The 25,965-nt window shown below is 38.8% G+C and overlaps 1 protein-coding gene across 3 annotated transcripts in view; it reads left to right on the top strand.

The window, feature by feature from the left end:
• The window catches only part of LOC103569774 (protein tiptop), a 71,791-nt gene that overhangs the window by 24,628 nt on the left and 21,198 nt on the right, over positions 1 to 25,965 (top strand). The window contains exons 1-2 of one of the 3 annotated variants that reach the window (XM_008547256.2): positions 2,891 to 3,520; positions 19,057 to 19,186. The exons of 1 other annotated variant lie outside the window; for it this stretch is intronic. In XM_008547256.2, the coding sequence (XP_008545478.1) occupies positions 19,120 to 19,186 (67 nt within the window). In that variant the 5' untranslated portion in view covers positions 2,891 to 3,520; positions 19,057 to 19,119. Of the gene's footprint in view, positions 1 to 2,890; positions 3,521 to 19,056; positions 19,187 to 25,965 lie in introns of those variants that run through there. One more of the 3 variants, XM_008547257.2, reaches the window with a different exon arrangement.

Genomic DNA, 25,965 nt, shown 5'->3' with positions numbered 1-25,965 from the left:
AGATACTTAATCGAGTGTGTCGTATAAGTTATCTGATTAAAATTAACGAGACAAGTTCTTCTTGACCACCACCGGAAGCCAACGATTTTCTCCCGTACCTAATACCTTTTATTCTGTATATTTTGCATATCAACACACAACTCAGTAGTCGCTATACTACACTAGTAGCCAAGAGTATGCTGAGGCTTAACTCTGAATTACAAAGAGGACTGCTACAGACTTAAGTATTATAAACACAAGTGTGTGGGATGAAAATTATTTTACATATTTTTTATTTTATATTTCATAAATACATATATTATCATCTTTATCTGATACTAACATATGAATAAGCCCAGTGAATTTATACTACTGATGTATGAAGAATAATTTAGTATAAAGTTTTATTGAAAAGGCGGGCAGACGACCCGTAATTAAGCCACTAGTGTTCTAGTGCCTAGACTATTTTTCAGAGCGAGCTCCTTGTTGCTACACGGACTTCTTTATTGGATATATCACATTATTATATCGCTGGAAGGAAATTTGAGGGGTCGCAGGGGGTTTCGCCCGACGGCGAACAGAGCGAACGGACAGCTCGCTTATTTATGGCGACCATACTTGAGATATATGAACTGGTTCCCGTCGAAAGTTCGGGATGCATCTTTCCACTTGGAAATGTGCCGCAGAGAATACGGACAAGAGCTAGGTGTCCTCTGGTATATGGCACTTGTTCATATATACATATATACATATATATATACATAGCAGATGAGACCAAAGAGAGAAAGATTGTAGGGTAGGAGTCACCTACTCAATGTAATGTCAGATGAGCTTCATTTATTTCATCCATCTTTAACTTACAACGATTTTTATGCACTTTATTATTTCCATGTTAACCTCAGGCGTGCCCTTGAGCTCCTCCGCCCTCCATTGCGATATACGTACACCCAGTGATCTTTCATATATTTTCTCGATAGGAGCTCCGGTGGCACGCCGGTTCAGCTCCACCTAGAGATTGATATAAACAAGCTTATAAATAACAAATCTATATACAGCACAACTTGCTCTATAAATTATCAGACGTGTTATATATATACATATATATATGGATATAGATTGTAGATGTATTATTTAATGTGTATAGTTTTTCGCCTTGATCCTCGGAATTCGCGGTGTCTCTCGATTCCCACGTCCTCTTGCTGTTATAAACCAACAAACAACATCATTTGCTCTTTCTCTTCTCTTTCTCACTTGTCAGTATTTTATTATTTAGTTTATATATATTTTGTTCCATCCTCTCCTCTTGTGTTGGTATCATCCAAACTTTTATACGGCTAATTTATATTTATCCGTCTTTCCCTTTACGACATTCGAGGAGAGAACAACGGCGTCACGATGAGTGTAGGGTGTGTGCTGTGTGCCCTGAGCTCTGTGTTACGGGAAGAGGAGAGGAGGAGGGGCAAAATAGTCTTCTCTATGGGTTTAGAGCTTTAGCGTCGAGAAAAAGAGAGTGAGAGTGAGAGTGAGAACGATATAGAGAGTAGTAGATAAATAGATGGATGGGCAATATTATAACTCACTGGCTGTCATCCTGTACGGCCGAGTCAGGCTGCTAATCAGACCTTTCTCGCTCTCACCCCTCGCCGACCCTTCACGAAAAATGGATTTATTGCCGTCCGCCTCGACTTCGGCACGCTATCAAGCTCCCTGATCCGTGGAACGTAACCATCGTCGTTGCTCTACACTCTCTCTCACTTCCCCTCACTTAATATCAAGCTTTATACATATATATAAATATACACACATATATATACCGTATAACTTACCGCTGTAACCGACAAGGAGAAGAGATCGCGGCCCTTCGTTATGTACATATTCTTCTTTTCCTCTCCCTTCTATATAAATATATACATATATATACGTATAACACCAAGAGTTCTATCCTAAATATTTTATCTCGAAAATACGAGCACAGTAGGTAACGAATGTAATGTCAGAACAAAATAATAAGAATAAATTATTTATTATATGAAGGAGATATACGTTACGGCCAAAGGACGGTAATGAATGGCAGTGGATAAAAAAAAAAAAAAAAAATAAATTAAAGTAAAAATAAAAAAATAAAATTGATTAATTCGGAGGCGTAAAATAGACTTGACAAAATATATATTTATACAAGACGGCGTTTTGTTTTCAATCCGCATTCTCTTGCCCGTGACATGACACGTAAATATAAACAAGAGAGGAAAGATTGCACCTGCGTCTTGATCATCCACGACGACCGGAGTCCGAGACGCGCACGCACCAGCGCGGGCTTATTTAAACTCTCGCGGGTTCCGCGTATTATTACAGTGGAGGCGTCGTAAGTAAAATAACAACAACAACAAGTAAAAAAAATTAAATAAATAATAAATGAAATAATGACAAAGAAATTCAACAAAGGGAGAGTGTAAACGGAAGACAGACGGATGGACGTCGAGTCGATTGGGATTGACGAGGGGGTAAGTGAGAGGGTTGAGAGAATAAAAGTACGCGGTGCGCGAAGAGTGAGCCGATAAATGGACTGTAGTAGAGAGTGTAGGTAGAGTAAGTAGAGTAGGTGCAGTAGGGGAAAAGACGAAAGAGAAGAGAAGTGCAGAGAAGAGTAAGGGCGACGTGATGTGAGGAGGATGAGAAACTGCGGCAACGCTCTCAGAGGAGCGAGAGGACGAGGATCGAGTAAGCAGAGAAAGAAAGAGTCGTTTGAACTGTCAAGGTGGGATGGGGGCGTGGGTGGAATGAGGACGCTTTGGTGGGGGACCCAGCGGCGCCCCTCCCCGGAGTGGGGATAGGTCAGGGCCGCGGGAGGAGAAGTGACCAAGTGGTGGGGAGCTTCACTCCTCGAGCCGTCAGTTCGCCACGTGCTGCCGTTGTGTCAGGGTGACTTTTTGTGTACTCCAGTACAACCGCCAACACTATTTCTGCTCCGTTCCTAACAATACCATTGTTGTTCTTTTCATCCGGATTGTTTAGTGTCACGTTTGTTTACTTTTTACGTGCCTACCAAATTAAACATTGCCGCAATTAATAGCACTTGGGATACAGTACATATAACGTAATGTTTTGAACTAAGTTCGGTGGCGGCAGTTTAATGGCAGTCAAAGTGAATTAAACAGTTTTGGCTACGCATAAAACAATCGTCAGTATCATCTTAACTATTAAATTAAATTAAATTAAATTAAATTAGATTAGTTGATGGTGTGTGAAGTGAGGCGGCAGTTGAGCAGGTGACGAGTAACGAGGAAAAACGAGTTGTTATTGTTAATCGTTTGACTGCTGGTGAATCAGTTGGTCGGCTACAGGCTACGGGATTTCACGTGCTGTGTTTATATTCGATAGCAGTAGTATAAATCCCGCCGCTACTGGCGGTACTTGTGGAATGTGGTGATGGTTTTATTAAGGAAAGATCTCGTGCAATGTTTGTTGGCATGGGGTTGACGTGACGAAATTCAGCGTCTCCGGCGCGACTGACGTATTCGTCCGACTGGAGCCACTACTCGCGGTGAGTTTAAAAAATACATATATACATATGTCTCTATCTCTATCAATATACATTTATGCTCCATTATATTTATTACATCATGTGTAATTTTTTTTCAACACTCGCGCACTGGGACGCATCTCATTGAGTTTTTGCAAGCAATTAATTATTGATTGTTGTCTTCGGGTTTTATAGTTTTTAAATCTCCCGGTATAAGTTACGTAATATCTGTGGAGGTGTGCACAGCAGGTGGCCGATTCATGATGGAAAATGCACGTGAATGTGAGCCAGTAGAGCTGGAGCGCGAGTGGGGCAGCAGCAGAATGAAAAGAAACAAAAATAAAGGAATGAAAAGAAAAAAAAAAGATAAAAAAAAATAACAAACTAAACGTGGAAAAAGAGGAAAATTGGAGAGAGAAAAATCGTGTGCATTTAACACGTTCAAAGAGTCGTAGTAAATTGAGTAAACTTGTTCCTCATTCATCTCGTGCTTCGTGTGTTATATACATTACTATTTTATTCTCTCTACTCTGTACTATACTACTATATACACAAGTCCAGCTCCAAATGCTGGGTTTAAATGTCATATATATATATATATATTTTTTATCGTTTGGATTTGCGTATTGTCAAATAAAGTATGTACAATATGTACACATGGATATCTGTAAATTTCGGTTATTTTTAACGCTCCCTAAAACTCAATTACAATCGAATTGGTGGCTCTAATAGAGTAGTCGTGATTGCCCGCGGTCGCGACAGTTAACGAGACTAAATTACGCTCTACACATTTCAATACTCGCTGATGAAAAATTCATTACAGGCTTTGCGATTTGATAAGAAATATACTGTAAAATCGATTTTATTATCCAAGTAACTGCTAATTACTCATTGCCAATTATTCAGTAGCCGGGAAAAAAAAGTAAGAGCAGGTCAGTGGATCAGCCGTGAATTATCGTGTTTGCGATACATAATCCACCAGCTTGATGTTACTCAACAAAAAAAATTATATTCGTAAATATCTAATGAAAAAAAAAGAAAATAATTATTTGAAAACGATAAAATATTTTTAACTCGATAATTACCAATAATGGTTCTAATTTATATTTAATAAAGTACTGTAGATTACAGATAATATTTATTGTGAGCAATTGAGGAAACATATATCATAAGCGATAAAAAAATAAAACGGTAGCGCGATGAGTCAAAATAGAGTAAAAAAAAAAAAATAATAAAATAAAAAAAAAAGTGGCTTTTACACACTTAATCACACAGGTATTTACACGGACATTTAATTGTAGCTCACGGATATGTGTGAACGTATGTCACTCTCCAGTTCTCGGCTTTGTTGCCGTATCTATACTAACACTAACACCAGCATACTGAGTTGGTACATAGACAGCACACATTTAATTGTTGGACGATCGCGGCAACTCCCTCGCACATATATACAGCCCGCGTACACATAAGTGCGATAGTAAATACCCGCGTCCACACACTACACCTGCAGACGCACGTGTGCGGATATATATACATACGTGTAGTAGTCCCAGCTTGTGCTTATGCCGCGCGTTATCCAAATGTCACGCTCGCACCGGCGATCCGTGCCATGCGTTCCACAATCGATCATTTCTCTTTCGCCTGTCGAGTATATTCTCCCTCACTCTTCACCTCTCTCGGATAATCGCGGTCTCGTATTGATAACGCGTTTGTTTTTTTTTTTTTTTTTATATATATTTTTTTTCTTTGTACACTTGACTAAAATATCGACACTCGTCGACGAGTGTGTAAACCCATTGAGAAATAAATAAAAATATATTTAACGCGGTTACTGTAATTTATGTGGAAGCCTTAAAAAACGAATTCAAGTACAGCAATAATAATAATGACAACATTTAAATGAGAGTTAGCTGGCGTAAGCAAATACACGCTTGTTCGCTCGTTTTATTCCGTTATAAGTTTTATGGTATTTTTATTATAATGAATCGCGTTAGTAAGTTATAATTTTCAAAGTAAAGGTTGCTGAGTTGTTTGTGTGCGTTAGATAGTCAGTCTCACGGGCACACACATATACACACACACGGTGCGTCATGACGTGTAATGCATTTCGAGTGGGTGATTGATTAATGACTTTGGTACGTAGGCCAACGTTAACTCGAAGTGTACTGCCGATTAGAGTAATTATTTTCTTGAGATCCACTGAGAGTTATAAGTGACAGATACGCGACATTTAGCATTTGTTGGTTCATTCGTTAGCCGTAAACTATAAATAAGTATATATATATCTTTAATATCTGCAGTCTATTACGGTGTTTAGTTGTACGTAGTGGTTAGAGATATATATAGCCGGGAGATTAAACGCGTAGGTAATGGTAATAGTAATGGCAATGTAACGTAAGTTGTACACCTGTCTTTGGTTTGTTTCGCGTTTTATGAATAATGACGTACACAGAGCTCTTTGAGCTTGTGAATATTTATGTCGGGTGAGTTGTGTCGTTGTTCTCTGGTGTATTAACTGGTACTTTCACTCGGATACACTACTCTCGATAGTATAGCTCGGGTATAAATTGTAATAACAAACACGGTGGATAACAATGAAGAGGAAAAAAGTAAATAAATGCCTGGGAAATGACAAAGCCCGCATCTTGGAACTCGTTTGCTAGATGGAGGATAGCGAGAGAGGATAGCAGCCGGAGCACAAGAAAATATTTTTTGACATGTGAGCGGTTGTGTGTGGGTGTGTGCACCGTCAATACTTTCGGTGGTATCCAATCGCTTGGTCCTTTATGGTAGAAATCAAAGAGGCCCTCAAGCGTTCGTTAGTGCCCGGGTGCCTACAGGCCGTGGAGATGATGGGTAATGCGAATGCAAAAGAGTCGACGATTGTGTCGGGAGCACGTATACTTGTTGGCTCACTCGGTTACGCGTCCTGTGCTATCATCCCTCGACTCTGCTCTGCTCTGCTTGCGATTCAGTAGTCGGCTATTGAAGTCCTCGATGACGGCTCCCGTCTGTCAGCAGATCAAAGCTGAAGTAAGCTCTCTTTGTGATGCTTTGCCGTGCTGGTATTTAATTATGTATGAGATCGATATTCGTGCCTTCTGGCCTTCGAATCGTTCTCCTCTTTCTCCAACAACATATATATCTATATATACTGCTACATATTGTATGTTTGAGTCGCGAACAAATTTTCTGCCCGCGAGCACGTCACTCGCGACTAGTTTAATGAGACTCGATATACTAATTGCCCTAGTGCTTTTTAAAATATATATATATATATATATATATATATATATATATAGTTAGGTTAAACGAAAGTGCATTTGACATATATACATATGTATCTATAGATTTTTTTATTTTTTATGTATATTAAATGATAATTAAATTTATGAAATTAATGTCGCGGCTACTGCTTAGATATGAAAGACGTGGCGTTTAAACGTGTGTGACGGGTGAAAAATTGCTGAAAAATATCCTCTGGAATTTGTATAAGCGGTGGGCGCTTTTGTAGAACAAAAAAACTATTAGTAGATAGTATATATATCGGTGTGGGGCTAATTTGGTGCGCCTGAGGCCACTAAAATACATGTTATATGGAGGTTTTTTTTCTTCCGTCCCCTCTCACTGAAACTACACATGCACTGCTCATATCTACACGTGTGTATGTGTGTGTATGCGGCAATTCACCAATTTATTTCGCTCGATTTCCATTTGACGCATCGGTAGAGCGCGTGCAGGCCGCTTTCGACAGATGAACAGGAAAAGTAATTGTGCGCTTTTGATTATCAATTAATGTATTTTATTATTTTTTTATTTAAATTTTCATACCTACCAAGCTATATATTTTATATTTTAATTTTAATATCAAATTTTATGAGACTAATATTTAAATTAATCCATTGAATCTTTTTGCCTTTTATTATTTTATTTAACACTTGAACAACCATAAATCAAAATAAAATCATTTATTGTTATTATTATTATTATTATTATCATCATATAGTTTAAAACCGGCGGACAATTATTTACTTACTCGATAAATTATTCCTCAATAAAATAAAATAATATTAGAAAGAATAATTGATGATAGAAGTAATTGAGAAAAATAAAATTGGGGTAAATGAATGATATTTTAAATGAAAACAAAATATAGAAAAGTATGTAGATGACGCGTGCACGGGCGATAAAGAATCAGTGAGTCACAAGCGGTTTATCGATGCGAATACGGATAATAAACGTAAATCCCGCGCGTAACTGGAAGTCGCGAAACGCCAAACCCGCCACGTGCACAACAGAGACGGATCTCTACACCAATACATTATACATTATATTATATTATATTTATACCTACACAGAGGATACTCTGGCTGTGAACCACTCGGTAGCCATGCACCCAAAACCTCGACCTGGACCCGGGGCTCCAGGATAAGGGGTAGCATTTGAAACCGCTTTTTGATCATTAGCATGGAAAATTGTATTTTCAAAATCAATTAATATCCACCGAGTAATAATACAGTGGTTAATGATTGTGCATATATGCCACATTCGGAGTACACTATTTTCCCATCCTATCGCGGGCTGGTTACCATACACCCTCCGGCAAAAATAACTTTAGCCCTGAGGCACCAGAGAGGAACCGCTGCGCGCTCACAGTTTCATGCCATCTGCAAAGTACGTTTGACATTTTTTTTCTACCTTTATTCCATTCAGTTATCATTATAAATTTGTTTATTATTGTTATTGTCATCATCAATATAACAAGAGCCAAATGCTTTAGGATCCATTGAGCTCATCTGCATCAATGATAATTTGTCCTAATATTTATCTCATGCTTTTGGAATTGAACGCGACAAGTGTATTTCCTCTGTATGTTTACATATATATTTATATATAAATATATAGGTATATGTGTGTGTAAATGTATACAACAACTAAACAGACAAAGAGTGCGAAAAAAGAGTCGATTAATTTCGCAGGCTCGTTATTATTCCAAACGGACGATCACAGCAGCGGCAGTGGCAGCAGCAACAGAGGCCTCGACGCGTCGAGGCGCCACATCGATCATCGCCGTGACAATTTGACTGTCGTTGTTCCCCCCTCCCCTTCATCGCAGCTCCTTTCGCGCTCGCTCCCACTCATGGGCCTGTCAATGTGCGGCTCATGTACATATACACAAATATCTACTTCCATCCACCCATCTATCTATCTATCTATCTATTTATCTATCTATCTATCTATCTATTATACATATACATGTCTATTTATCTATCTGTATCTAGTATTTACATAGTACAGCAGAGGTGGATCATCGTTTATTCGGTGGGTATGTGCGTGCATTACCCCTGAGGCGTGAGATATTCCAATGAGCAGGAAATATGATCGTGTATAAACACACTCGTATATTATTTGTTTAATAAAAATGAAGAAATAATATAAATATACATATATGTGTGTATATGTAATATATATACATATTTACAACAAGTGTGCGATGATAAAAATCAAGTAAACGCAGTAACACGGTGTGTAGCGTGAAATGTTATAATTTGGCATCAAGAATATTTAAATGTATATATATAGATATAGATATATGTATATAAAAGGTCTGGGGTATTATATATCGTGCAGAATAATTATTATTCAGTATTCAGCAGAGGTTATTAGATATTATGATGGAGTATTTGCAGATATCGTTAATTAATTTTTAACATCGGGCAATAAATTTTAAAGTGAGTCTGTAAAGTACATGTCTGGGCATTGGCATTGCTATAGATATACATATGTATGTGTGTGTATGTATGTATATAAATATATATGTGTGTGTGTGTGTGTGTGTGTTAATAGTGTCCAAATCGGGTTACAGACTAGCTCAACACAGTATTGATTTATTTTATTACAAAGCACTGATGATGATAGTCGACCCGAATTGTAAGTTGACGCACTTAACTCTCGAGACTCATCAGCTTAAATCGTGTGAATCCGCGCGACACAAGGTCTCAATGTTGCTATTTTTAAATTCGACGCAACCGTCTTGTCCGCCGCTATACGACAATAAATAAAATGATCCATCTATCGTCAAGACATTAGTTTTATTCCCACCTCTCTATCACAGCTACAACGACCACCACTACATCTATTACTTATTTTCTGTGAGTTAACGTCTATCACGTGAGTTAATAATAATTATATCCATGATGAATTCTCGTCGCATGTGTTTGATTGATGGCTCTGTTTTTCGAACTCACAAGTGACATGACCCGAATTAAATAGTAATCTCGACGTTATCAATGTCAGCTGTACGCTATATTTATATTTATATTTATGCTCATATTTTATTTTATAGAGAAATAATTGTCGAGCTATTGCGTCATCGTTGTAATGCATAACATGCCGCATTAATGCGCCAGAGCACATACATCACTCTCGGGTCTCTGGCTGCGTTACCATATAAACATATATACATTTATATACATATATACAGAGCAAATTCAGTATCTAAGGTGATGAGAAACCAGGAGGTCTCCAATCTAGTCCGGGTCCGAGTTTACGCCAACGCCTGTAACGGAGTATCCGCGGTTTGAATCCACGCTGGCACGACCAAGTCCACGTGCAACATTTCCACACGTGCAGTAGCTTAAGTATGTGCACATATGTGTGTAAATGACGATGCTCTTGCATGTTAGCGTATGAATTACGATGACGTGACCAGTTTGAGCGAACTGGATTATTCGAGATCTCGATGTTTCTTGGACGATTTATTTATTTTATTTGAATTACTTGTAAATGAGAGTATAGATCTTCAATGCTGGTGATTGAGTCTATTAGGTGGTCGTTGTGTAGAATAAGATGCGCGGAGTAGTTCCGAGTTGATTGATCGGTTACTTGGGTGTTTGCTCTGGTTCGCCGGCCGTCCGTGCTGGCTCAATTCGAATTGTCACATTCATCGATTATTCTTGACGTCGCTGATTGATGGCGGTTGGGTTGAGTCGATCGATTGACGTTTTAAGATCGGGAGATGAAGACCCAGACCAAAACCAAGACCAAGACTAAGAGAGTTGAATATATGTTAATGATATTGATGGCAGTTACTTGCGTGATACACGGAATAATATTTTTTTTCCTTCTGCTATTGATGCAACAAAATAAATAATAATTACATTAAATAACCGTATTTAAAATTTTGACACAAAGACTATAGATACGTAAATAATAAAAGGATAAAAATAAATATTAACTTGGACATAATAATCGTTTGATCGCAAAATTCGATTTCCCAGTCTTTGACAACGATCGTCCTTCTGCCAATTTATGATTACCGCAGTTAATACACGCAGCCTAGTATTCCATATATATATATATCAACTTACAAACTCGCAGTAAGTCTTTATGCGGTCACGGAAGGCCTATTCGTCATAATTTCAAAGTTATCGCTTAGTATATGCTGACTACTAGACTTCATATACCGGCAATGCGAGTGGCGATCGCAATACGGCACCCGTTCTCTATTTATATATATATATATATATATATAAAACCACATGTAATGGAAAACGCATAAATATGTTTCCAATTAACGCGCTTCCGCGTACCATCGGCGATTAGATACGACCTTATAATTTATACGCCTATAGAATCTATGATATGTATCATATAGTCTCGGTTATATATGTTAATGTTTTAATATAAATAATCCAGGTTTCCACCATTTGTTATATGGAATAAATCGAGCAGAGTCAATAAGGATCTCTAGCTCTTGCTCTTGCTCTTGCTCTAGCTTGTGGTATATATCTAACAGCAGCAGACGGAATCCCAAAAGAAAGTGTGTCGTATAGATTGCTACTCGTATAAATGATGGCAAGGTCGATGCTCGCTCGTGCATTAAGTCGCGGTCTTTATCGCGGTGAAAAACTACGGGCATTGACTTGCTCGCCCGATCGATAACACTTGGATACGATTAATAAATAATTAAATATCATTTAACAAGATTTTTAAACGGTACCAAGTATGGACGACTGATATTCTCACAACCCAGCAAATGCTTTTAATTATCAACTTTATCTAAAATTTTGAAATTGATATTAAGTGTCTGATAATTTGCTTTACCCTCGATCTCGAGACACCGATCCTTGGATAAATTTTTCTCTTTGTCTGCTAAAGTGTAGGATATCTCTGTCTATAAAAAGATTTCTCTCTGGTACTGCGTACGTGGTCTTATGTAATACATAGTATATGTATATATGTATATATATATATATATATATATACATGTACACATGGTTCTAAAAGTATGTATGTATCTGTGGATATAGGCTCGCATGAATGGAGCGCGAGGTATTGCCCCCTTCCCTTGCGTTCGATCTCTCACACACTCAGCGATCGTAGCTGTAGCTGCTTCATATCCATGACCTATCTCAAATACATATTACAATCTTTTAAATTTATATATCTTACTTGCTAAGTAATTCAATAAATTTTTAAAAATGCACATACAGCATTTATTATTATTATTATTATTATTATTATTATTATTATTATTAATATTATTTTTATTAAAACGATTAAGCGATTGAGGCCATTTAATAGATGTAATTTTAAAATCTGTGTGCACTGACTTGTAAATATTCTACACCTGTTGTAAATAATGTCTGCGGAATAAGTCAGTAAGCAACAAAGATACTGTGAGAATATTAAGAAGAAGCAAATGAAAAATAATAAAAGGATAAAGGAAAAAAGGCAAATGGTGAAAAAAGGTCTAAGGAGCTCAGGTACGAGTATCTCTTATGTCCGGCTTGGGAGATCGAGTTCCCGAATGTCTTCTCAAATGCCCAAAGTGAAATTCAAAACTCCTAAGCCTCAGGATAGTCGACTTTTCCGCTTCTATTGCTCTTGATGTCCGACGACTGTATATAAATCGGTTTAGCTTATTATAACAGCAATCTAACTATGAGGCGGATGATGATGATGATGATGATGACGAGCGTGATGTATCAGATATATTGCTCCGCATCATCTAAATCAAACTATAAAGCAAATGAGAAAAATGATTGACTGTGTGTCCAACAAACGGGAAGATGATTGACAGATGAGTCGAGTCATTCACAAGCATTTTATTTTTTTTTTTATTTTTATTTTTTATATATTATATATATTAATGTACGTTCGTCTCAGTCACATCATCATGGACTGGAGGATGATTGGCTGGCGATGGGTATTTGTTTCGTGACGCAGCAACACCCGTCATAAGGACTAGACGGTTCGCGACGAGTCACGACTGCGACTATAAGGCCAATGGGCTCAATAAGATGATGAGTGTATTCTGTATTGCGATCTACAACTTGGGTGTATATTTACACACATAGACACAGAAATAATATTAATACCTGGTGGCTGCGAGTGCCACGTCATTGTGATCGCTTTGGTCGGCCGCAATGAACTAGTAGAGACCGGACAAAACACCAGAGCTACCCTGGGCGCCGTATGCTAAGGGAATAATAATAAATAATAAATGCGCAGTGTATAGTAAGGCAAAGTAACGCGAGAGATTGATGGCCGGGCCATGACTGACGTTCCATCCATCACTTTCACCTCTCCTGAGTGACCGAACATAACTGCAACAAATCTACCGGCGGCGAAACCAATACACCTTACCAGAAGCTCTTTCATTCTTTTTCATCATCATCATCGTCCCACTACCGTCTCATTAAAACCTCCGCCGACTAACGTCCAGCTCCAGCTAATAATAATGTCCACTATTATTATTTATCTTCTCATCGTTGGCTTACAATGTCGCATTAAATAAATAAATAACCGCGAGCTGGATAAGTTCACTATATGTATTACACAATTATTACGAGGATAGTGAAGGAAAAAATGCAGCGGACCTACCGCGATTCATTCTCTCAGACCACATAGACCGCTGATGACCCGGCAATGACGTTGCTTGGTTCTTTCGAGATAGCTATTAAAACGGAGCGGGCCCAAGGACGAGGGGGAATCATCCCAGAATTATTGTTGCCGGGTGATCCAGAGTCGATAACATCTGGCTTATTGCCTGTATATATATATATATATATATATATATATATATATATATGGCTTGTGAACGATAATTGTGTCTTATTGATACTCGTCTTTACCGTAAGATCTTGTTCGTTCTTCCGGTGACGACGTTAACGATATAAATCTATATATCTATATGTATTTGTATGTATCGGTGTATGTTGAGCTATCGGGGATATTTATGTAGTGGTAATATCGATTTCAAGATTCTTGGCGGGTCTCTTACTCCAAGCAGATTGTTACGATACGTACACAGTTTGCTGTCAGTGGTAGTGTGGAATTGGTGTCCCTGTTGTCGTATGGTGAGTGGCCAAGACGGATCAATCGGAAGGTTGGTATAAGTTTCCGGCGTTGTGGTCCAGCAAGAGTAGCCAGGGGCAACGGGGACTGGACTCTACTAGGGCTTACACAAGTGAGTTGAGCTGTCGCGGTCAGTTTCGGATTGCGCGGCTATGTCAGTGACAGCTGGGCTACTCGAGAACCGCGTATTGAACTCACGTTCAGTCATGCTCCTTTATACCTACTTAGCTCTAACTCAATTCTTGGTTGGTTGCTTCCCACTTTAACCCTTCATGGCCCCGCGTCACTGAGCTTTCTCCTCGACGTTATTCCTCTGGCTCTCCATCCCCAGTTCCTACCTCTATAAGTACTTATGTATACCACGTGGACTGAAACCTCAACCTCGGTTGGCGTAAACACCGAATAATAATTCTTTTGTAATGGAGCTAGGACATACAGACAGCTTTTACAACTAAATCTCATCTATATAATAATAATAATAATAATAATAATAATAATAATAATAATAATAATAATAATAATAATAGACTCGACCGAAGCATCTACGGTCTTATCCCCCAGCTATCTACGATTATTAGGATGTCCATACGATTATTAGCTCCATAATATGAGAAAGGGTAAAAACATATTACGAGCTGTTTGTTCATTGGACGCCGAGATTTGTACTTTTTTTTACTCAACCGTCTTCTTAAAGGCTAGGCCATGAATTAGATTACTATCTCGGCTATCAAACTCTCAGTAAACTCTATAAAATTGATCTGCTGAATTTAATGCGATAGCGATTCAGTGTTTTTATGTGAAAAAAAAAAAATTAGCAAATAAGAACAAAAAATAAGTATCTGTATATATATATATATATATATTTTAGCTTTAGCTACTTGCCTCAACTCAGCTCTTCTTTAATTAGTGACTGATGCTCCCGGCAATGTAGCTCGTTTCTCAAGCCTATACTGCGCTAAATGGCCGAGCAATATACTTTAACGAAGCCCGAGCAAAGAATAAAACCAAGAGCCGGCTTTCTTGGAGATCTCCAAGGGTCTACTTTTCCGAAAACTTTCAGAATAGCATCCTATATATATTTATATATGTGTGTGCATGCCGTGAAGCAGTTTCACTTGGCAATTACTTGAAACGTTTGGGCTATCGACGGTAGTGTACATTAACGGGTCTACGCCCTTGCATTGTTCTCTTCTTCTGGGAGGTGGGCTGAGTAAAATCAGTATGGTTTCTGCGTGGATAGCTCGGGTAAACGGGCGAAGGGGCTGCGAGTTTCCTCCACACAGAGGCTAAATAATGAGGACGAGAGCCGGGAAGAACGTAGACTCGGCTGATATTACATGGGGGCAAGGGGCAAGTGGGAAGCGAATGTATGAGGGAAAATAAGAGCTGACGGCCGCCAAGGGATGCTTCAGCAACGCAACGAGCACCTTATCTTGGCTACACCTTCGCCTGTTACGGGAAACATACAGAGATATCTGCCGTTAGTATCCCTCATGGTGTACAACAGAGCCCGTGGCTAAATAAACTCACGACTGCTCGGGTAACTGTCCGAGTATAGAGAAAAGTACCATACCAGTATTACTGCTGCTACTGCTGGTGTAGAGACAGACAAGAGTGAGAAGGTAAAGTATGAGGAGGCTGAGGCCACAGACCATCCGAATGTAATTACCCTCCAGATATCCCACCTGCCATTTTCTCTCCTGCTAGAAAATTCTCTCATCTCTCATCTGTATGAATAACTTATCAAGTTTTTAGCTGAATGTGAGTCTACATCTTGTTATGCTGCAGTTAAAGTATAACTGCGAGATAAATTAAAGGTAAAAAAAATTAAAACGTTAAAATGAACAGAAAATTATATACTTTTCATATTATAATATAATATAAAAAGAACGTAAGAGAGTTTTTAAAATCTATAGAATGGGTATGAAAGAAAATTTAGTGGTGAGGATTTATAATCGTCGAGTGTCGTGCCTGAATCTTGTCTTACGGTTTTATAAATGTCCCTGAGCAATAAAGACGCACGATGGATTAGCCGTGTGACTCGGCATACCGAGGCAAGGCAGATCTATTCTCGTGTGATTTCAAGCCGGACACGCGCGTCCAATGAATCAATCGAGTAATGCTATTTACTCACTTAACATTTTTTACTCATTTTATATATATATATATATATATATATCTAACAACCGAAATCCCCAAAATCTCATCGTTAATTATACTAATACTTATTGTCAAAAAAAATGTCATACTTTTTTAAGGGTCCATATTTATAACTCAATACATTTTTATTTTATTTTTTTTTCTTTATTCCCTATAACTTTTTTCTGGCGACGGTATTTTCAAGTTGAGGAAAATTCAAGTGGGTTTGTGAGAGTTACATCAATGCTGTTTTTTTTTCCGGTAGTCTGGGAGCCCACGTACACGTCATAAATAGTGTCCTCTCGTCCTTGGTTCTCGTATCGCACACTCTCTTCTCTACTCTCTCTGCGCTACAACAACTCGTCTTTAAACCAGCAACTATTGCTGCTGGTGGTTTCACTGGTATCGTCGACATTTTCCGATATTCCCACCGACTGCACTGATTCCATCTGCGTCCCTCAACCGCCTCAACTCCATCACCCTCTTTGGTCGCCTCACCTCCCTCGCAAGTAAAGTACCACACACATGCCACACACGCACCGGCATCCTCGATTACTTTTTACACACCCGTCCTCCGCCCTCTACCCTCCGCCTATTTGGTCCTTTATTGAGACGTATGTACTCCGCCTCAACCATTTCGCGTCACATTTTCCGCCATCGACATGTACTTTGCCGAAAAAAAATATGTATAAAAAATGATAAAGCTCAGATAACAGACTTTAGCACACCGCGTGTGTGTGTGTGTGTGTGGATATTAAAGCATATCAACTTAAGCATGCGCACCGCAGTCAGCTATAGCGTGGGATTCTTGTGCGTCGACCTTTACCCGCCAACCTTATAGTCAGTTGTCTCACTCGCTCTTGCAGCGTCGACGTCGCCAACCCTGACCTGATTTATGGGATTCTGGAAGCGTCTAGTCACCCGACGCGCGTGGTGTAGTTGCAAGGGTGCGCATTTGCCGGTCTCCCCCACCGCCTAAACTCTCGCTGATACCTCTATGCATGCCCAGTATATGGATATCCTATTCTGTATATATATGTATATATAACCCGGAATCTCTCGAGCCGTGGTGGTGCGTACTTGCAGACAGCTGGCTAATGTTTCACTGAGTAAACGCACGACACGAGTTTGCTGAGCAATAAAACCTAAATGTAAATTATTATATTCATTCACATCTTTAATCAATCAATCCTCAGAATGAGAGACATACGGCTAAAAGACTAATTTATTATCTTACGTGTGGGTACTTTTTTTTGACATAATATAAAACACTCTCTCTTTCTCTTCCTTCTCTCCATTTCGTAGAAAAACTTGTGCCATCACCAATGCTCTGTCAGAGTAAATTTTTTCCTTCATCCGGAAAAATCGGTGTTACACAAAAGCCGAGTGATTTGTGTCGTTGTCCATTCTTTTGAGCTCTTACTACCATTCTCCAATGTGTTTTCTGTGCTGGTATATGTATATATATGGCACACACTCTTTGTCCCATCACGAAAAGTTGAGTCTGCTGTTCTCTCTTTCACCCATGAATTGTGGCCGAGGTACACGTAACTCACACACACACACACACACACATGGAGACAATATCCTAGGTGCCTGGCGTCTCTCTCACGCTCTTGTAGATATGCTTGGGTAATATACGAGCCCTGCATCTGTTCCCCGAGTGACGCAACGTCCCGCCATAGATCACACCCAGGCTTTTAGAGAGTGAAGGCTGTTAAGGAGAGAGCGTGCGAGGGTGCTCGTAACTGCACTGAGTAGACGATAGATAAGAGGGAGTGAGACGAACGAGAGAAAAGAGAAACGCCCGGAGCGGGGACGTTTGCCCGTCAGGGTGACGTACGGTTACTGTTAAACTCGCTGGCGTCGCTTCGAGTATAAAGAACAAGAAGAGCAAGAATAAAAATAAAGAAGGAAGAAAAAGACGACAACGACGACGAAGAAGTTGTGCCAGCCAGAGCAAGCCAGAGCAAGCCAGAGTACACCTCTCGCGTATGAGAGGGTGGAAGGCCAAGCACTACTTGAGGCTCGAGGGATTCCTCCTCCTTCTTCTTCTTCTTCTTCTACAGCTTCCTCTTCTTCTTCTCCAACTCGTGAGTGCTACAAGATCTAGTAGACTCTGTCAGTACGACGAATAGCCGCGACTCATCGCAACATCAGTGAAATATATATATATATATATATATATATATATATATATATATATATATATACATATATATTTAATGATCGCGCGAGTATAGTATACTGGTATTACTTTACTCGATGCAACTCTAGATGAACCATCACTGCAACCGACTCTTCGGCAGCAGCAGCAGCAGCAGCAGCAACAGAACCTTTAGTTTGAGTGCATGAGAGCAGAAGAAACGTATATGCCAGAGGTGAAGTATTTATGATGCCAAAGGCTTTTACTTCCTGTTGGAGGCTCTGATGTCGGTGATAGCTGGGACAGGAAATAAGGACTAGGGAGCATGAGTTAATGCCAGCTCCAGGCATTTATGTTTTTTAAATTCTTAGCCATAACAGAGTTGTACGGCGTATGTAAATTATCGTCAATTGTTGTACGGTAAATTGTGAGATGGCGAGGCTGATATGGGCTTATAAACGAAAATGCTTTTGCAAAAAGGTTTTTCTTCTCGAAAATAACACTAGCGTTTTATCGGGGCACCCTTATACCTATTAACGTCCCGGGCGATCCCCCTACTTCTCGCGTCCCCGCGGAGTCTTCGGCACCCCAGCGAGTGACGTAGGGCGCGAATTAAAACGCCTCATAAATATCTGAAACAAAGGCGAGCGTTTTCAAGGGTGCTTTGCTTCTACGACGGTCCTCGTAAAGATATATACGGTAAACCATCGTATCTAGAGTCGTTGCCTCAGTCCTTGTTTTTCTCATCCCCTCGAGAGTCACGAGGGTGCATGTGTCCCTTTATATTTATAGACATCTTCATAAATACATCATGTATAAATTTTATAGAGCAATTGTTTTTTTTTTTTTATATTTCATATTTTTTTATGTGCGCTTATATTAAAGTATGTGTATTTTATATGAATTTCAGGTAAGTAGTGGTCTCCAATCGTTTGAAAAGCAAGCGGCCGACTCGCCGCGCCGGACGGAAGATATGCGCAGCAAGCAGCAACCGAGGCCTTCCTTCCGGTGGCCGCAACAACGCGGTGATAACGTTACCGGTAAATATCAACACATATACATCTATATAAATAAATATATATCCTCTGTCCTCGTCATACAACGTCAACGTCTGCACGAATGTTATTTGCCCGTAAATTTTCCAGCTAAAAGTTTATTTTGCACGTGCGAGCGCGTCTAGTTCGTGTCAGTTGGAAATGTCGCGTCTATTTGACTTATTCAGATACATATATGTATATATATTTATTTGTATATGACTGAATTTAGTATTATTATTATTATTATTATTTATATTTTTTCTATCCATTCAAGTGACACGTCAGACGTTTTTGTGTATATGCTTTATCGTGTGATATGCTAAGAGTCGCAGTTGCACGGACGCGCATGAAAACAAGAACGTTCACTCGCGTGAGTCAACTCTCGGTTGATGCAATTTTTGTTAACTCGATCGATATGTCTGTCATGAGGAAGCCATAAATAAATACCGTCAATGGTTTCATTTATTTCATGCTCACATACTTGCACTTGTATCAACATCAACACTCACGCCCTATATTTGTAATTATTCATTTCTTACTCCATGCTTCAGCTGTATGGAGTAGCGGAGAAAGAGAGTTAATAAAACACTGCGTTACAGCACACCGGAAATTTGTAATCGGGTGATATGGCGGGCTCGAAAGTTTGAATTCGTGGTTTACATTTCTGTATACAGTTTAACAATAAACAAAAACGCGGGAACTGATTGCGAAAGAACGAGTTTGACGGTGTAAATATACACGGCATTCTCAGGTCGCGTCATACAGCAGCAGGTGCAACAGCTGTCATAAAATCCCAAGACTTACTCAGTATTATTATTAGTCGAGAGAGAGGTGAATAAGAGAGTTCCGGGAAACTTGGCAGGACTATTTATAGTAAAATTGTCGAACAAGCTCCAAAGGAATTGTATATTACACTAAACATTGTACTTTTAGTCTGAGTTGGTTGATGGAGTTAAAAAGGTTTAGTTATTAAGGGTCGTCGTCTTGGAAATGTGTATTTTACTAAGGGGAGTAACTCGGCGGCACGGTTGTGATTGTTCTGGTTCAGCTATCACGTGGGAAGTGATTGTGCCGGTGTGTGTGTGTGTGACAACAGAGTCGTCAAAGAGACAAGTAGGTCCTGGCTGGACCGTAAGCTCGAGCCCCTCCGGTAAAACCGGTGCGCTTGCTGACATGACAAGTGAAATTTGTACTCGTGTGTGCCGGCTCGTCGTCTTCGTCAGCTTCAGCATCAGCATCCACTATCGCTCACTAACATACTGGGGATATTGGCGCACGCGTCTAAATGAACCTTTCCTCCGGCAGCTGCTTTGATTTCAAAGGGGATCACCAGAGTTGTTGTAGCGGTCACAGGAATATTAATTTAAATATCTGTCAATACGAAAATTCAACGGGAAAAAGAGAAATTCTGGTGATGGCCGCTGAGTGCCGGGAGCAAACTTATTTCTACCAGCAATCCTCTTTCTACATCTATATGTGTATATATATACTCTGGACTGTCTTTCTCGCTTTTTTTTACTGCTACCCTTCTCATGTCCCGATAGCCAGAACTGATTCTCTGGCAACTTCTGTCTGATCTCCACTGCTATAACACACAGGTACTTTTTATATCTATATATATATATACTAGCTACTCATCGGCCGTCTTCTCCCCTTTGTAGTCGTATAATCGGTCTCGTGTCCGGTGCTTCCTCCATCTTTTGTGCGGCAATTCCTCTTTTTCCGCAACCGACTGGCCGCGATGCAACGATATCTCTCTGAAATTGGATGGACGGCCTAGACGAACGAGGGTTGGATATGAAAGACTCGGATATGTCGTACCCATACACCGTTGTCGACATTTTAAATGAAAAAGTCTACAATTTAATTTTTTTCCGCCTTTATGTTGAATAATATTATCGGTTATCTATTTAACATTGTCATTTATTGGACACGGCTATTTTTTCGATATTAAATCCTGACGAAAAATCCATAAACGTGTGGGTATTTTGTTAAGACAGCGCGAGATCAAGGTCTCTCAGGTTGTTTAGTCGAAGTCAAGATAAAATGAAGAGCGAATCCGCATTAACTAACGTCGAGAGCACCTTTCAAAAACACATGGGAGTTTACGTACTACTATGTGCCATCGTTAGCGTCTCGGAGAGCACTTTGCGTGCGTCATTTAAGACCAACTTAATGCCGTCATAAAACCCGCCAATGGGCTACTCTCATACTCGTCTCTGCTCTTGCCTATAAATCTTACCGCCTGATCAGCTAAAAAATTTATTTCACTGCCTCATTTCATTTTACTTTTTTTTTTTTCATTTTAATCGCAAAATAAGCTTGAATATTTACTTAATTGGCTTTTAAAAAAAATTTATCAACGTACGGGAGAGACTGGGGCATCACGGGCCCCCAGAGCCGCTAATTATTTTTTGTGGCTCTGGAGTATCGGGTATAGGTTGTACTGATCTCGAACAACTTAATTGTAATTTTAAAAAAAATTTCTTCAGGGGTACGACAGTCTCTCCTTCGAAAAAATGACTAAATAAAATTTTATTCTTGACTTTATTGGGTTATTATTATTTTTTAAAAGTATTTTAATAGTACTGTTGATGTAAATATTTAAAAAATCGATGAAATTGAGGGAATTTATTTTGTTAATTTACAAAGTGATGAAGGAGTGATTTAATGACGCGGTTATATTTTCGTAGCTCTAACCCATTTCTCCCAGCACTACCACCGGCAGATACTTTTTAGCCCTGTCCCCCCTGGCATGCCAGAGAATACCAGTATAGAAACGACATTCTCAGCTTTTCACGTTTTATGGTGGCCATAAAACCGAGGCATGAATTTTTATCGTTATTACACCGACGACGATCGCAACAATTGCTATCTTTGTCAAGAACACTTTTCACTCACATATACGTCATATCCTATATATACTCCCGTAAATTTTCACGGTAATAATAAAAAAAAATTTTATGCTTCACAAATAATTCCCAATTCTATAGAATGAGTATAACATACGTCATTTGGTTTTTTAAAATTTTTTTTTATTAATATGTCAATGATGATTAGCAGAAAAAAATTCTTAACGGGGACGTGGTTTCAGGCAGTTTTCATTTTTTCCAATTTTAAATATTGTGAAATATAAAAAAATACCGCGGCAAGTTTTCATCAGCTGAGTAGGACTCGTTACTTATTTTCACGTGAGACAAAAAGTTGCACATGCTGGTAAAGCGAACAGTGACGTTGGTTAGCTGCGACAAGTGCGAAACGCAGCGAAGTTGTTTGGGCCAGAATTTAAAACGGCAAGAAATATACTACAGGTATATATATAAGTATATATATATATATAGTTGTAATGAACAAGCCTCGGGGTGACACATCTCGTCCCTTTCTCACAACAAACCACCGTTTTTCGCTCGATCCAACCACCAGAGCTCTACCCGTAGCACATTTTAATCCACCCGGGCGACGTCACTCTGCCCCACGACGAATAATTAGTCCGAAATTCGTTGCGAGCGTCGAGCCAACGAATTGCCGGAAACGCAACAAAAGAACGAGATATTAGTTGTCTCTTATTGCCGCTGGTTTTGTTTCTTGTTTCGTGTCCTCCTCTTTTTCTTCGCCATCCTTCACTCCCACTTCTCGCTTCTTTTTAACATTTTATTATTTTTCATGAATCGTAAACGCCGTGCTCTCACCAAGCCCATAAAAAACGTTACTTTACAAACTGTATATATTTATTATTGAGTAATAAAAAGGAATTTTTTATTTTTAATCTACTCGATCCGTTTTAAATGTCACAATAATACTCCACACACACACACCAGTGTCGTCCTGCATAAATGTCCTGTTACCCTGTTGTCAGACTCTAATCCGGTTGTGCTTGATTGCACCTAAAAATTTCGTGTCCTCCGTAATATAAACACATGTATCCACATATGCATCTATATATATATTTATATATAAATGTGAACCGAGACAAGTGGAGAGAAAATAAAAGTGACACTGAGGATTAATATAATACTCAGTTTATAAAATAATAAAGATGATAATAAAATGGTCACACTTGCCCACTGGACTGATGGGCGAATCATATCACGAATTCTCGTAATTGCAAATCCCATCCTCCGACTGATGCCTCTCAACTGTCACTACTTTTTGTTCCCTATTACCTTTTTTTTTAGCTTTATTATTTTGTTGCTCGCCTCGCTTCGTCTCTCCCCTCTCTCCCCCATTCCTTTCCATACTTTTCATTATTTTTAAAATTTTATTTTTATTCTATCCGTCACACTGAAAATCGGGAGGGCAGAGTGTCGAGAAAAACTGTGGAGCAGTTAGCGAACAAGACGGAGGAGAATAAGAAGAAGGAATATAAGTATAAGTATCGGACAGGAGAGAAGGAGGTTGAGTGAACTGTCTGTCCTGTCCATCACGTTGCCAGCGTCAGATTATCGTTCTGACACTTTCCGAGTTATTCCGGCCCGGCCGTACGCTGGTTTCAGACCCGCTCGTCTACTACTATGCCACTATTATATACATATACACAACAGCGGATCACGTGCTGGAAGAGAAGACGAGACAACGAATAGCCTGTCGGTGAATAAGAGCTGTATAGTCACAGCTTCCATCCTCATCTATACCTACTTAAGCAAGACGTGTGCGCGACGTGTGTCCAACTAACTTGTCTGCTGGATGTCGATCAAATTTCAAATATCAAGGCCTCCAAAAGTACTCTGCTGATTTTAGACAAAGCTTATCCGTCTGACCTTCGCCTTTTACTCCTTTTTATTTATTATTATTATTGTTATTTTACCAAAAAATATCACGTATTATATTTTCGCGTTAATTTACTCATCGGCGCATCACCCAGAATTCAATTTATTGCCGTCTATTTGCACAATTGAATATTTAAAATTTAAAATGAGCATCGAGCATCACGAGCTGAGATTAAATTGTCTATTGATTAACCTGTTTTAATATTCGTAATTTATATAATACAATGCAATGTAATATAATGATTCAATTTTATTAAATACTTTACCATCGGCCAAACGATCCAGCGCTCTGACAATAATAAAATACCCTCCGAATACGTAAATCAATGATGAGTCAATAAACCGTATGAGTATTTTTAAAATTATTTCATTTAATTACATATTCATTTTATTTTATTTTACTAAAATTTTTTTATTTATTTATTAATATGAACATTGCAAGTACATCGCGACCACGTTGAGTAACTATCAATTGAATGAGCGGAGGATACGCGTGTGACCCCAGCCATTCGCGTTATCCAATTAATAATTCAATCAGCGTACACCCGATTGGGTTACCTTCTGGGTGTAAAAACGTAACACCAGCATATATATATATATATATATATATACACACACACAAGTACCGGGAAAGAGATCGCGGGGAGGTAAAAATATATAAAGCGAGAGCATTATTACGAGAGCACTGGTAATTTGCAATTATTTGTATTTTCCATTGGTATTTCACGGTTGCAAAATAGAATGATGGGTGCCGTTGGTTCGTCATTTATTCGCGCTTCACTTTACCGAGTGCCCTGGACTGAGTTAATTATCGTTCGTGCCTTGCCGGTTATTGCTAATGAACTCTCGCCCTTGTTAACTCTGTACATCCTCTCTCAATATTCGCACACAATATCCATTCCCCGTATTAAATGCTACTTTATCTGCACCCCGACACTGCCCATGTGTTATTAATAATAAATTATAAAAGTGTTTAACCCACAGCCTCATAAGAACTTATAAATTTATAAACTAATCAGTCGCTGGGGGATTGGACACCTGATTGAATCTTTGTAACGCGTACGGTAATTACCGGTGATATATAATCTCTTATGCAGCATGTGATCGCACGGGTGTATTATTGATAAATAACATGAAAGTGATAAATTTATTAAACTACTTGCCGATTGTAATCGATAATTTTTTTTTTAATCCGGATAATTGATTAACTCCGGCCGCGGCTCGATAAATTCAATCAAAATGCATGAGTTTTTTTTTATTTTATACTATTAACGTGTGTATTACATTATTATTGTTGTGGCAAATGGGTTTTTAATTGTGTTAATAAGTTCTCAGAGGTTCACGTGCCAGCATTATTTAATTTTATTTTTCTATGCTTTTTGTTGCAGGTAAGCATTGTCGATGGTATTGAGTCTACGCCTTAATGCGCAGTGAGTCGAATGAGAAATCGTCACATTTATGATTTATGTTTATTTATGGTTTATTATTATATAGGTTTTATAAATGACATGAGACACGACTCGTCATTATTGTATGGGAGTAAAATGTATATATAAATGTAAAAAAAGGTTGCAGTAGTAATAATACGGTTCGGAGCGAATGAAAATGCAAACATTACTACCCCACTCTGGTGCCAATACAGAGGGTTGATAAAGAGAGAGAGAGAGAGAGAGAGAGTAGATTTAGTTTGCCGGCTGGCAAAGTTATGAAATGAAAATCTAATTACGCGTGAGCGTTTTACCCAATATATTTTTAAAGAGAGTAAAAGTGAGAGTGAGAATGGGGAGGTGGCGGAGGGAGTGACTCGTTAAAATCACGATTGTTGTGAAAAAAAAAAAATAATTAATCTCGCGTCATTGTCGGCAATAAAACGAAACAAAAGTTTTTTTCATGGGTAAAATCAACGCTGTGTTTCCTGATGATTAATTTAATAGCTTGCCAATGAGTGTGTACTTGTTGTATTAATTTTAATTTAAATTAAATAATAATATGGAAGGAAAAAAAACATGCGCGGAA

This window comes from Microplitis demolitor, chromosome 3, assembly GCF_026212275.2.
Source record: "Microplitis demolitor isolate Queensland-Clemson2020A chromosome 3, iyMicDemo2.1a, whole genome shotgun sequence".
Lineage (NCBI taxonomy): Eukaryota > Metazoa > Arthropoda > Insecta > Hymenoptera > Braconidae > Microplitis > Microplitis demolitor.
This window is presented reverse-complemented; position numbering and strand designations above follow the sequence as displayed.